This window comes from Aplidium turbinatum, chromosome 1, assembly GCF_918807975.1.
Source record: "Aplidium turbinatum chromosome 1, kaAplTurb1.1, whole genome shotgun sequence".
Lineage (NCBI taxonomy): Eukaryota > Metazoa > Chordata > Ascidiacea > Aplousobranchia > Polyclinidae > Aplidium > Aplidium turbinatum.
This window is the reverse complement of record NC_137472.1, coordinates 18543640-18557502: the sequence shown is the minus strand read 5'-3', so window position 1 is coordinate 18557502 and position 13863 is coordinate 18543640. Positions and strand designations below refer to the sequence as shown.

Sequence of the window (13863 nt, the reverse complement as noted above, 5' to 3'; positions counted from 1 at the left end):
AATTGGACTTTTCACTTAAATAAACGCAAACAAACGTTTTCAAAATATCGAGTTAAACAAAAAGGCTTTGCCATTTGTGCACGGCTTCAACAACGTTCTTGTTGAATCGAAAATCAAATCGCATTCACAAGTAGATTAAAAAGAAAATTCCTTTTTGTATCTTTTTCGCGTCAATTAACGTCAAAAACTTAGCACAGATTTGAACAAATCAGACCAGCAAGGTTACGCTTGACTGAACAAGAAATGAAATTAAATTTTTTAAAAATGAAGCAGGCTTCTTCTACTTCAATTTCTCAATGAAGAAGCTGAAAAAGAGGAAGACTTGTATTTTAAAAAGTTGAAAAAAATTACTAGGTTTGTATTTGAATTTTTTTTGCAATTTTCAATGATTTACAGAGAAATTTTAATTTTTTTGCAATGTGAAGTTTATTCGATCCTTTCTTCTTACAATGCATAAACATCACTTTGGCAGTAGACCTGTAGTAGACCTAAAGTAAACCTTAGTAAACCAAGGTTTCTGTGTCAGTATATTTCCGCTTTTTATCGAAAAAAAAAATGCCTACTGATCTAAAATCTTTTTTTGGGGCTAACTAAAATCCAAAAATCTTTTTTGGGAGAACAAAGAACATTAAATCCCGAGCGATGAGACTTCATTTCTTAAGTTAACTGCGCATGAAAAAGTAAAATTTTATCTTAACACTGAAATAACCAATATAAAAGACGCGCTTTGCTAAAACGATGTAAAACAAAAAGGTAAAAAATGTGCTGTGCCTGCATGACATCATCACCTTGCTGTGGCCTTCGCAAACATTAACTCAGCTTCTTTTTACATTGATTCAACGTCTGCACAGGTTGAAACAATATAAAAAGAGATTAATTGACTTACTGGCTAGGTTTTGGCTACAAAGCTGCTTACGCAGTGTCACGTCACTGGGTGGGACTGGCCTTCTGGTGACACCGCGTGTGTTTACGCATGTGCAATCATTTTGGTTTGTCGCATAACCTAATCCTACTTACCAACATCGTTGTCTATACCTTCTCACTAAGTTGTGGTTTCATCATGCAGATCATTTGCTTGGTGATATCACTCTCAGGACATGCACAGATTCGTTGAAAAAAAATAATCTTTCGCACAACGATTCAACGTCTGTATACGTCGAATCAAGGTTAAATGAATTGCGTTTTGACTTGCGGAATAAGACACCTGCAAACTGCAACCGAGGAAATGAAAAAGTGCCAAAACGTCTTACTGCTAAAACGCAGTTGACGAGTTTAAACTGCGCACCTTGCAATTCTCAGAGTCCTGTCATTCAAGCCAATAAAATGAGGTGAAAAATTTGGAAGAGGATCACTCAATCAATCTCCAAATATTTAAAATATTCAGTAAAACTCACCTGCGCGTAAATGCGATAATAACTTCATTAAAAGGTAAGCTTCACCGTAAACAGAAGAATGCTTAAAAAGAGAAAGACGACCTATAACAAGCAAGCCAGCTCCGAATTAAAATCACCGAAATCAATTTCGAATCGCTTCAGCGGAATAAAACCGTATCACAGTTTCAATACATTTTCAAGCAACCGCAACATTCACGTTGAAAATTTATCGTTGCACGTGAAATGGATGAAAAGTGATGGCACAGAGCACAGTCGAGAGGCAAAATCCTTCATTTTCACAATGCTTCAACGTCTACAGACGTTGAATTAATGTACAATTGACGGATTTTGCTGTCTGGGAGAAGACACTGGTAAAATTTCTCAGAAAGCGAACGTAATTTGGGACTTCCTAACTGGAAAAGGTGATGGTGAGAGCAAAAGATAATGTCAGCAAATCTACGTCATGCTATCGGGTTGATCACATTGGGAATGTTTAAAAAAGTTGTTCCGTTCAAAGCACCTAGCTCCCCGTTAACGTGTCTCCTCACCACGGCGTTATTGGAACAAGAAGTCATTTACGTCAATGCGTCACTTTGGCATGGCGTTATCCAGACCGCGTCTTAAAATTTGTTCCGAAATCTTGCCGGTGCAGTTTTGGATAAGAAACACATACCACATCGAACGGACTGATGTAGATCATGTGCAATAAAAACGATACATCGAAATTTTGTCTCATGTATGCACACTGGTGGTCTAGGCACATAAAGCTTCTCAGACGGCAGTGGGTAATTTGCAAATGTAAAAAAAACTATTGATTTACTGACTTGAGTCTTCAAAGAAAAACAAATTTTCTGATCACCGATGAAGTATATTTCAACACGTGTGGTTTTTGTTGATATCCCATTACGTTTGTTGTTGTCAGCAAAATCCGTCCTTTCGTACAATGGTTTAACGCCTGCAGGACGACAAATCCACAAGTTTGTCTTCTGCCAGATTTACAAATTGAGTATCAGATGACGTAAACTTGTCCGCATTTTCACATCGATTCGAGTTACTCGTAATTGATAAAGGTTGAGATTTTGACTCAGAATGACACTCAAAACGAAACCCTGTTTATCACTTCGCTGACAAAATCGCTGCTTTAACGTAGCCTCAACGTCACTTTGGTAGGCAGCTGCACGCACTGCGGCACTGACCAGATGGCCTTCGAGCAGGTTAAAATTCTATGAAATAAAAGACATAAATTATTCATAAAAATAACTAAAAACTTGAAGGTCTAAGGTTTCACTGATTTACGCTCATACAATGTTGCTAAACGAACAAACAACGGTGAAAGGCAAGGACTTGCTGAGGAAATGCTCGACATGATAAACCGTTGCTATTTTACTCTATGATTGAATCTGAGAAATAGATAAAAAATAAAGATTCAACACTGCTGGGTCAGCAATTTTTCACTGGTCACAGACACAACCAGCCATTTCAACTAACTAAACCAACCTCATCAAATCGCTCAAACAAAACACTTCCACACCGTTCACGTCTTTTCACTCATTCAGGAGTTTTTAAAACTTCCCTGCTCAGTCAATCGCTAATAGCTAGTGATCTTGTGAACTACAAAACGTTACTTTGATTTGAGAAAAGTAGGTTTCAGCTATCTAATAGAAAGCTATAACCCCAAAACATCTCAACAGGTGTTTTAAAGCTAAACGTTGTAACAATCGCTTATAATCCCATCACAGACAAAACTTAATAAAGGTCATAGCACAAACATGTCATTACTCATTGCTAAACCGTCTGCTGTGTAAAAGTTCCACTGAAAGGAAGAAAAAAAGGTTCATTGCCAACAATTGTACATATTATTATTAATACAGTCTCAAGTCTAGACATAGAGTACAAAATTTCTTATGGGTAAGACAGTTCAATATCTATACAAACGTCACGCCTCTTCTTTCGTTAAAAACGATTTACAAAATGCGTGTTGTTTGAAAATAAAACGAAGAAACCCGACTCGCTTAGTGGTTAAATTGTCCACCCCCTGATGCGGTAGATGTGGGCTCGATACCCTGACAGATCATATCGACGACTTTTTAAAAGTGATACTGAATCATATTTTTACTCGACTATACTGGGTTGCGCCTCTACACGGCTGCTTTGTAAAGTGCTGAGAGCAACTTATAAGCCTACCTGTGATGGATACATAAAAACACATTGGCATACAATTAAAATCATACTACGGTATATGATATACAAGCAAAGTGAAAAGCTTATCACAGAATGAATCTAATCGATGTAAAAAAAACTGCAAATGAAACAGATTTTTGAAAGTTGCATAAAAAAGTTGAACTGCACTAAACGGAATGGGTCTGCTACTATTCGGTGAGTCCGATTCGGTGAGAGCCTTTTCAGTGAGAGCCTTTTTCGGAGAGTTTCCTATTCGGTAATTTTTTGAATTTTTTTTTGAAAATTATCGGGCACCGTAGCCTAATTATCATTGCCGCTTTTACATCGTTTTAACGTCGCTAAACGTTGAAATAAGACCCTAACCCTAAAACGGCAATGACAATTAGGCTACGGTAGCCGATAATTTAAAAAAAAAATCACCGAATAGGGCTCTCACCGAATAGGGAACTCTCCGAATCGGACTCACCGAAACGGGCCATTCCGAAACGGAATAGTAGAACAAAACACAAATCCTAAATTACGCTATACTGTACAACTTTAGATGAAAGCAATAAAAGTTTAAGATTCTAGTATATTAGGAACTAAGCTTCTGTTCTTAGAAGCAAACATATGAAATATAAACTCAGAAAATTCAAAACATTCATAGCAAATCCATTGCTACAAGCCACACTAATAATCCCAAATGCTGCTTCTGAAGCAAAAACCATTGTTGGTTTTGTTGCCAAGAGAAAGATATTACACTACATGACCAAAATGCACAAGATAAAGGTTTTTCTGGTAAATCACACTATCACTAACAAATGAATCAGTTTTTAACCTACATGAAAGCTTAACATAACATAAAAATTAGCCTGTTTCAACTTCCTCTGATACTGGTTTGGTTAGCTACAACGTGCATGTTCAGTTGTTCACTCCAGTGACAACATGTTGTAGTGACGCAAAACAACATCACTACAACAAAACATGTTGTAGTGACGGCATAACTAGCTGGCTCTTCTGAATGATACAAGAGTAGGACCCCGGTTAGCAAATCAGTCTTTTCAAATAATAAAATTACTGACTTGCTGATTGAGACATAACAAGAAAAAGGCAGTTATATTTTTGGATGAAAATAATCTTTTTAAGAGAAAAGCCAACTGTCATTCATTGCAAAAGCCATAACTACTGTTGTGATGTGGACTCAAGACTAGTGAATGAAGTTTAAAATTACTACTGGCACCAAAAGAAAAAATAAAACTTACAAAATGTTAAAAACAGATTTTTCTGCTTTTTGGTCAGTTTGTATATAATCTGGTTATTAACCAAACCATCAAAAAGTATGATTGTGTTGAAAATCAAAACCACAAACAGCATAAGATTTGGCCCTTTATGCAAAAAAAAAGGAAACTACATCAACACAAATCACATTATTACTACGTATTTAGAGAAGAAAAATCTGCACTGAATGTCTACAAAACTTCATATGTAATGTTACAAACAAAAATAAGTCAACTCAAATAGATCAAAAAACCACAAAAATTGTACAAATCTTCAGTGACACAACCATAAAATCAAATAAAATCGAAATCTAAACAAATAGCTTGTATTTTTACTTGAACACTTCCACTTGTGATGTTGTTTGTTGTCAACATAAGGCCTGGGAAATGATTGGAGAGCATTTTAGGCACCACAACCATTAAAACTTACTTGTGAGAGAACAGTCATAAAAATCATAAAACCAGCAATATTCAAATAACTAAATTAAAAACCAGAAAACATACCGGTTCCACATGATCCGAATCCACTATCATCAACTTGTGCTGGACAAGAAAGCAGTATTTCAAAGTCCAGATTCCCGATGCCAATTGTCCACACGATAACTGGTGACTTGGCAAACCTTGAATATCTGCAAATATAATTCCACAGTCAATCTATTTTATAAAAGTATAGAAAATGTTTTCAATTGAGCTTAATATTCTTGAGATAAAAATGTAGATTTTCGTTTTGCCCATAGCCTGTTCAATGTCTAGGCATAACACAAAACCATAAAAGCAGAAAATACAACTTCACACATATGCTGTATTGCAATGAAAAATAAAATTTGGTTGCTTTAATTAGTATCCGGTTTCCGGCATTGCGCGAGTTAGATGCCAACGAATGTCTATTTGCCTATTTTGTTTGATGGCATTTCTGCATGCCACCTGGTCCTGAGCGTCAACTGAGACAAATCTGCCAACCACAGACGTTTCTGGACAATGTCAAGCCAACACTACTTAGGACATCATTGAGGGTTATTCCCATGGATGTAACAAGGATGTCACAATGCATTTTCTTCAGCCAGTAATGAAAGATATTTGCAAGATATAAGATAATTAATTCATTGCAGGGAACAATATTTTTGACCTTGTTAAAAACTACAACACAACCATCAATCTCTCAGTTTACTTGCACTATCTGCAAAAATGAAATAATGTACACACTACACATACAATTAAAATTTATTACACATTAATGAACAGGCTAGTAGCTAAATTAAGGTGTTTTGTTTTGTTATTGCTAGCTTGATAACTATTATGATTGCTAGTTATCAAGCTAGCAATCATATTCCAATTACATCCTGTTTTATTTCCTGAATGCATACACACATTATACAGCTAAAACGACGCAATCTTTGCATTGCAACTACGCCTATAAATAATGCCGAAATAACATTGAATAGTAACAAATATGCCCTCCATCATACTTAGCTGCATCTCATACACAATATTAAACTTGGTAAGATCTTAAAATTTAAAAATATATTTGAAGAATAGTATTTAAATGATGAATGCCTTGCCATAGGCAATAATCAAGCTAAAAGATATCTGGTGATTTGCTTTCTCATTTGACAGTGATTTAAAACTTTTGTTAAATGTCCAATCATTATGGTCAGCCTTCTGCCTGTAACATAAATACAGCTTGCCCAGGGGCTTAGTTGGAAGGGCAAAATATTTTTGTCCGACTAACAACCTTGTAAGCTATGGAAGTTCATTATGAGAAGATGTATTACTTTCATCAAAACAGGGATTTCTAGAAGTATGAGATGTTCAACTACTTTCCACAAAGAGGGTGTGCTAAATTGCAGTGTTGTCAGATTTTTTTTGTTTTCTCCTAAAATATTATTTCAGTGGCTAAGCTATTACTTTTGACATTAAGGCTATGTATTTGGTTTCTTTTGACTTTAGGCAAGTTTACAAATATCATTGCAAGGTGAGTAATGAGTTGCTTACAAACTGTTTAGGACTTGTCTTGTCTAACTTCAAGTTTTGGGCTAGTTTTCAATAGATTAAGATTTGGGTGACATTACTTTAAAATAGTATTTCTACTTGAATATTGAAAGTAATCTGGCAATACTTTTTATTAACACACCCTCTTCTAGGTAGTTAATGTAGCTTAGTTGGAAATCATGTCCTTCTGAATCCCTGGATTAAATTGATGCGGCATTTTGCCATGCAACACTTTGCTGCTAATACTAAGTCATAAGCAGTGATGTGGAATTTTGTTGCAACACAAGAATACCCTCACATCTAATGTAAACATTAGATAAGTACTAAGTAGCCTACAGTATTGTATTTTGTGCGAAAAATATTTATTGACAAACTGAAGCCTACCATAGAGCCAACCATAATAGGCCTGTCATAGTTTATTTATTCTTACAGCTCTTTTGGATTTATGTAACTTAGTAAATTTTCACCTTCAGTTGCAGCATCATTTGACAGAGTTTTACTTTTAATTTAGGCTGAAAATGCTCTCAAATATGTAATTCTAAGGCATTTTTTCAAAAACTTCTGGTAGAGGGCCGCAGACCTCACTTTCGATTAATCATCATCGGCACCTGGCCTTTTCCAACAGATTCACTGACATGTGCTACAATACTCATTTGCGACACTTGACTATGCCTCCAAGCCTGCAATAACACATGAGAAAGGCATCTTTATCATATCCTACATGCTCTTACATGATAGGCTACCAATAAAAAACAATGACCACCACCACCATTTTCATTCAAAAAGCAATATCAAACATATCTGGTTTGGTTGTTACTCTTGCTAAATGTGACTCTATTGTGTAGCTTTCGGCGGAATTGATCTTGCAGTGCTGTGGAATTTTGGGAGCTGATTTGTGTGTGTTATGTTTTTGTTATGTCTATCATGATATGTTTAATAATTTATATACAATTTGCTAATGTTCGGCTTGTATGTACTAACCACCACATTGCGATTGTAACCTTATTCAATGTTTCTTTATTTTCTCTTGTGTTTTTCAGTATAATTTTTATGGTTAAACTTTTTTGTAAAATATTGACAAGATGGAAGCTGATTTGGTGACCTGGTAAGGTCTTTGCTTCCTCTCTCCTTTCACAATGAAATGTACCAATGAATTGTCATGATACGTTGAAAAAAAAAAGACCACTAACTAATTTGCTAGTTCTGAGAGTAAATACTATGTGAATGTTTTTAGGTGCCTTGATTTCAAAAACATAATTGCATAAAGCAACAGACATCAACGAATTTTTCATGTGTCAGTATGAGTTGGTTATACCCAGATCCCAGATGTAAAAAACAACCCATTTGCCATCTGAATACATTGACAGTCACAATAGTTACTTGGTAGATAAGTTTGATTGAGGGAATCTTTCTAATAAAACTGAAAAACCTTCTTTAAGGTTATTCCCAGTGGCAGTTTCACATACGTGTAGAGCAGGGTTATTAAACTAATCTTAACCCATCTTAATACTAGCGGTTTTTGCAAGCGAAAAGCATGTCATGGGCTATCTTAGCCCCATGCTAATTAATCGTTAATTAACGGGAGCTATAAAAATTAAAGAGCCAAAATATTCTACAAGATAATAACCATGTTTATTATGCATATAGAAATTAAATTTTTACCCAACAAATTTATTGAAATTAGTTGTTTGAGATGAAAATATCGTCAGAAAGTCAATTTTTATTTACGAAAATAGCTTCAAAATTGAAATTTTGAATTATAACATAAAGTAATGCTAAATGGCCTTTTTGGGTGTTTTTACATTTCAAAGTAATTGCACTAACATTTATATTGTACTAACATTAACATATATATATATAACTAGGATTGCACGAAAACGTTTAGCCACCTGAGACGAAATGCTTATTGTGAAGGGCAGGAAGGTAGAAAAATGACCAGTTTAGGATTAGAAAATTCACAAAGAATAAAAACTAAAAGTCAAGAAATTTCCTATTTCTAACATATTTCCTTCTGTGAAATATTTCACTACTAGAGTAGAGCGTCCTCATAAAGCCCCGTGTCGCTACAGATAGGGTTAACAAAGGTCCAGTTTGACAAGTAGAATATTTGTAGTGGTCCGGTGAATAAGTTATTTCAAACATAACCACAAAAGTTAAACTATCTGTACCAAACCACTTCTTTATGAAAAATGAACTCGAATTAGATTTCTGAGAAAGTGTTGGGGAGTCTAAGAGTTGCAGCCCCCCAGCAACTAGGATATAATCACAGTAGACGCACTGCGCTCTGAACTACTGTAGCAAGCCAGTTCACCAAGTTTTAAAGAGTAAAGTTTGCAATTGAAGTAGCATAGTGTTGTCTGTGAATTGTTCCGTACACTAGATGGCACTGAAAAGAGACATGTCCTTGAAATGCATTTCTTAAGTGAACACCACGAGAGTGAAACCAGTGCTGCTTGATTTTGCAGTTACTTTGCAAGTAAAGTCAGGCACTTAACCAGATGAGCTATTGGGGTGGACAAGATATAGACGTTAAAACAGCAAACGATTTCAGAAAATACAGCGGATAAGTTACAAGATCTATTGTTCAAAAAAGCCTAACTGCAAGTTTTAAATGTCAATACCTAAAGAGGGCAAGACAAGTGATGAATCAATCATTTGAACCACTCACCACACACAGCCAACCATCCTTGATTTGATGCATTGGAAGCCATTGTGGCCTTCCTCGTTTGTTGTTTTCTTAAATGAAGCGCAGACCAAACTTGGAATGTTTTATTCACAATGTACCAGAACAACTACTCGACTACCACAAAAACAACCCACAGTGTAGCCTAACCATTTATCAAACTGAAAACCTTGTGCTTTGCTTACTGTACTCAGCTGATTGATCACTCATCCATAACAATCACTCAGTAAAAATCAGTCAAGCGTGGTTCATGGCAACTATTTCTACTTTTTCAGTCCAGATGTTATTGTCATTCCTCATATTCATTTATTTTATTTTTCGTCATTGACGCATCCAGGACGAAAAAAATTCTGCTAACTACGATAGTTGATATAGGCCTACCAGCACGTTACTGAACGGTAAGAGGTGACAAAACCTTGAAAGATTTCAAGCGTGTCTGAATAGTAGTCTAAATCATGTAGGCCTATAGTAGGCTAATAGGTTATATGTCTGCAGTTAGCACGGCCACAAAAGCAAAAAAACAAACAGCAAAAAATAAAACAAAAACAAAGCGAAGCACACATGTAGTAATAACTGACAGCCTAACAAAAAGTGTTGTGGATTGAATTTGCCAGATCCAATATTGATGTGGATGAGCAATCATCATATTAATAATAGGATGGTGAAAGAAAACCGAACATAAAAAAAAACATTCTCATACAAAAGCCCTTTTGATGTGGCCCAGGGGCCAGGTGTTGAGCTCTTCTATGGTAAGACAGCACATCACACCTAGTCACCTACGACGATTGAGGTTTGAGATCCAGTTTAAGTTATTGTTTCTTGTCCTAGTGGGTGGTGAAGTGGATGAGCTGGTAGATAAGATGATGATGTTCTGATGGTGTTGATGAAGCTCTCATCTCCTGTTTAGTTATGAAGTGTTGCGTTTGCTGTTGATATCTACATAGCCTACATATAAATATGGCACAAGGAGTCGACATTATTGCTAGGTAGGTCCTAGGTCTCGGATTTCAACTGAAATCTTTACAAGAATGTAAAACAGTCTTGCTACATGATCTTTCTATTGCTATTACGGTATCAGGGGTGCAGCCCATGACTGGATCAGCAGTTAGCCTACCTATTAAACCGATTTCACGTAGTAGAAATATCTCAATCAATGTCTACTAAACATGAAATATGTTTCTGGGTCCCGCAGGGTTCAATAGCCTACTAGGAACTGTACCGTTTTTGACATATAAAAATGATTTCTGCAACAGCTTACAACACTCTGAATCTGTTATGTTTGCTGATGACTCTAATTTGTTTTTATGTGGTTGTGGTAACAGTATTAGCGGGCTTTATTATGAACTGGCCAACATGGAAATGCTAAAGGTAACAAACTGGCTGCCGGCAAATAGGCTGTCGTTAAATGTCAATAAAATAAAACAATAACACAAATTGTTTTAACTTGACTCATCTGTGTAAAGTTAAAACCCATTGAACGTTTTAAAACTGTTAGTTTTCTAGGCATTTTACTGACTTGAAATTTGTCATGAAATCTCATATGATTCACTTGCTACAGAAACTGCGACGAAATTTCGGAATAATTTGCAAGATTAAATCTTACTTAAACACCAGTAATTTAATTTCTCTCTATCATCCTCCAGGGACGTGCAGTCAGGGAAGGCAGGTGAGGCAGTGCCTCATCTGCCAACATCTGGCAAAGCAATAGTTATATCAAAGAAGTGGTTATCACAGAATAAATATTATTTGTTAAAAGTAGTAAATATTGTACGTTTTTAAGTGCTTTAATTTGTGTGAATTGCTGTAGTCGTGCCCCCTTTCCTCAAAACTTTGCGTTTTTACACCCAAACTGTGCTTTAATTTTATTCTGTTTTTGTGGCGATATTCATATCGAGCGTTCACGTGGTCAAAATCGTTGAAATACGTGAGGAGAGGCAGCGCCAAGCTGTGCCCCACTTCAGATCAGAAAACTTCCATAGGCTACACGGCATTATGCGTGTCTTTTTCTTTCGCAAAGTCGCCCAGAAATCATCATGAACGATTTAGCTACGATTTGAGGCCTGCCTCAGCTGTGACGTCACAGCTATGAAACCTTTTCTGTCAACCTGGAATGCCCGCATAGTACGGGGTATGTGACTTCTTGCAGTGAAAAGGATCGTTTCTTATAAAATTTAACTAAAATGGAGGAAGATTTAGTATCAAATCTAAGAGATTTTTAAAAACTAAACTTTTAATCCAAAGTTGAAGTCATAAATAAAGGAAGACCTGTTCCAAATTTATAAGGTTTGCATCAGACGACTGAACAAAAAAAATTACTTACAACTTTCAAAGAGATTGCTACTCAAAAAAGAAGTGGCTGTGTGGCTATGCTTTAAAAATCACCTTTTCTGCTTCCCTGTCTCTTGTTTTCAATATCTAGTGATAATGTTTGGACTAAAGAAGGTCTCTACAACAAAGTCACAGATGTTTTAGTCCAAAAGGATAGGCGCATGGATTTTACTTTAAATAAATGTGAAAGCATGCTGTTAATTTTTTTGATTAGTATGATACCGTTTTTGTTGTTAAAAAATTTTATTGTGAAAGTGACTTGAAAAAATTAGTGCCTCACCATCTAGGAACCTCACCGCACGTCACTGTCATCCTCTCATTGAAAGCAATCTAAGATATTGCATTTGTGGCGCTCTGCGGCATATGTGTTTTTCCAATGTTTTGTTACCGTCATGAAACCTGTTTAGGACATTGTGTCGTTCAGAGATGTGTGACGCTAGCTGGGAATTCTTCACGCTTCCAATATTTGTTCAATTTTGTGCACTTGTGCTTTAGGATTTTGAGACGTGGTCAGGCATTTTTGCGTGCTTCATAAGAGCTTGGAATGCCACAAACTGAGTAGGCTACATCCTTGCAACCGATAGTTTAGCACTCACATACAGGGCCTCCGAGAGAAATCATGACTGGTCGGAAAACAATACTAAAAGAGGGCCCCAAAAAAGCGTTTTTCAGCAAAAATACAAGTAGGTACAATACACCTACAGCTGACACACACCAAAAAATTTCTTCCTATCTTTAACGATATTGACGCATGAGATGTTTTTAAATACGCTAAAAAATTTACTTCGAAAGTAAGAAAACACAAAATTGTCAGCCAAACAAACATACCTTGACTCAACAAATCGAAACTAACATGGATTGTGTGTTTTTATAAACTATTTCACATGCTTGCAGTAAATATTTAAAAAAGTTATGGAGAGTTAAAAGAATGATCATTTTTCAACTAACCCCGCCTTCCAACTAACCCCACTCTCCCCTACCGTAACAAATTTGTATCATGCGTTGCATAATGTGTCTTAAGCCGAACTTGGCTACTTTCCTCATCGTGAAATTGAATTCCTTTAAAGTTTCGATTTTAAACAACGTATCCTATAGCCTAGCCTATCTATATGAAAAACACTTCTTTCAATAATTATGAAAATCAACAAAAATCACTAGACTACACTTGCAGCAAACTTGCCATTGTTGCTCAATATTTTCTCTTGAAAGAATTGCAGTAAAGTTATATGATGTGCAGTTTTGTGCACATGCACACCTCATACAATATGCCTTTGACCACGGCCGTTTAGAGGAGAATTTAGGTCCTGTGTCACAACGATTTTCCGGCCCCAAATAAAGGCACTTCAAAGAAAAATGCACCATATCCAAAGAATGCAGTATAGTTTGTTCAAACTCTCTAGTGTTAACCGTAGGCTATCTGTCACTGGCGTAGACCCTATGGTCTCGCCCTCTGCTAATTCAGTAATTTCACATAACTTAGAAACAGTGACGCTAGAAACCTGAGATTTCTTGACTTTTACTTTTTTTTCTTGCCCCAAATTTTAATCCCGATTATGTTGATATCGGATAATTGTGAAGTTTACAATAAACCTTTTGTCACAGCCAGTTATGAAATGCAAAAAATTTGCTGAAATTCAATAGCTTGATTGACGGTTTACTATTAGCGTGCGGTTTCATTTTGTGTCTGTCAGTCACAACATGATGGCGCTAAAATTCCATTTCCTACCCAGGCGTCAAAATCCGTCATTTTTACATTGATTCAGTGTCGATTTTGCTGTCTGGGCAGGGAGTCGGTCTCTGACGCGAAACGAGTCATTTTTTGCTGGCAGACATCAATTAGGAAGGTAATTTGTTATTGGCGCAAATTGCTTTGTAGTGCAAAAAGTGCATGGAATACTGTTTGCACAGAATCGGAAAAACAAAATTGATGAAATTCTGTGTTCAATGCAAAAAGACTTCCAAAATAAAATGTGAACTGAGAAATTTGACCAAGAAATGGCGAAAATAGGTCAAAAACCGACTCTTTATCACCTTTTCTACATAAAATACACAA

General features: G+C 36.0%; 1 protein-coding gene across 2 annotated transcripts in view; it reads right to left on the bottom strand.

The window, feature by feature from the left end:
* The window catches only part of LOC145770325 (uncharacterized), a 74751-nt gene extending 65168 nt beyond the window's left edge, over positions 1 to 9583 (bottom strand). For both annotated transcript variants that reach the window (XM_082581928.1, XM_082581935.1), the window contains exons 1-2: positions 9468 to 9583; positions 5315 to 5439 (exon numbers count right to left, since the gene is read on the bottom strand). In XM_082581928.1, coding sequence (XP_082438054.1) covers positions 5315 to 5439; positions 9468 to 9510 — 168 coding nt within the window. In that variant the 5' untranslated portion in view covers positions 9511 to 9583. The remainder of the gene's footprint in view (positions 1 to 5314; positions 5440 to 9467) is intronic.
* Positions 9584 to 13863: the final 4280 nt, after the last annotated feature.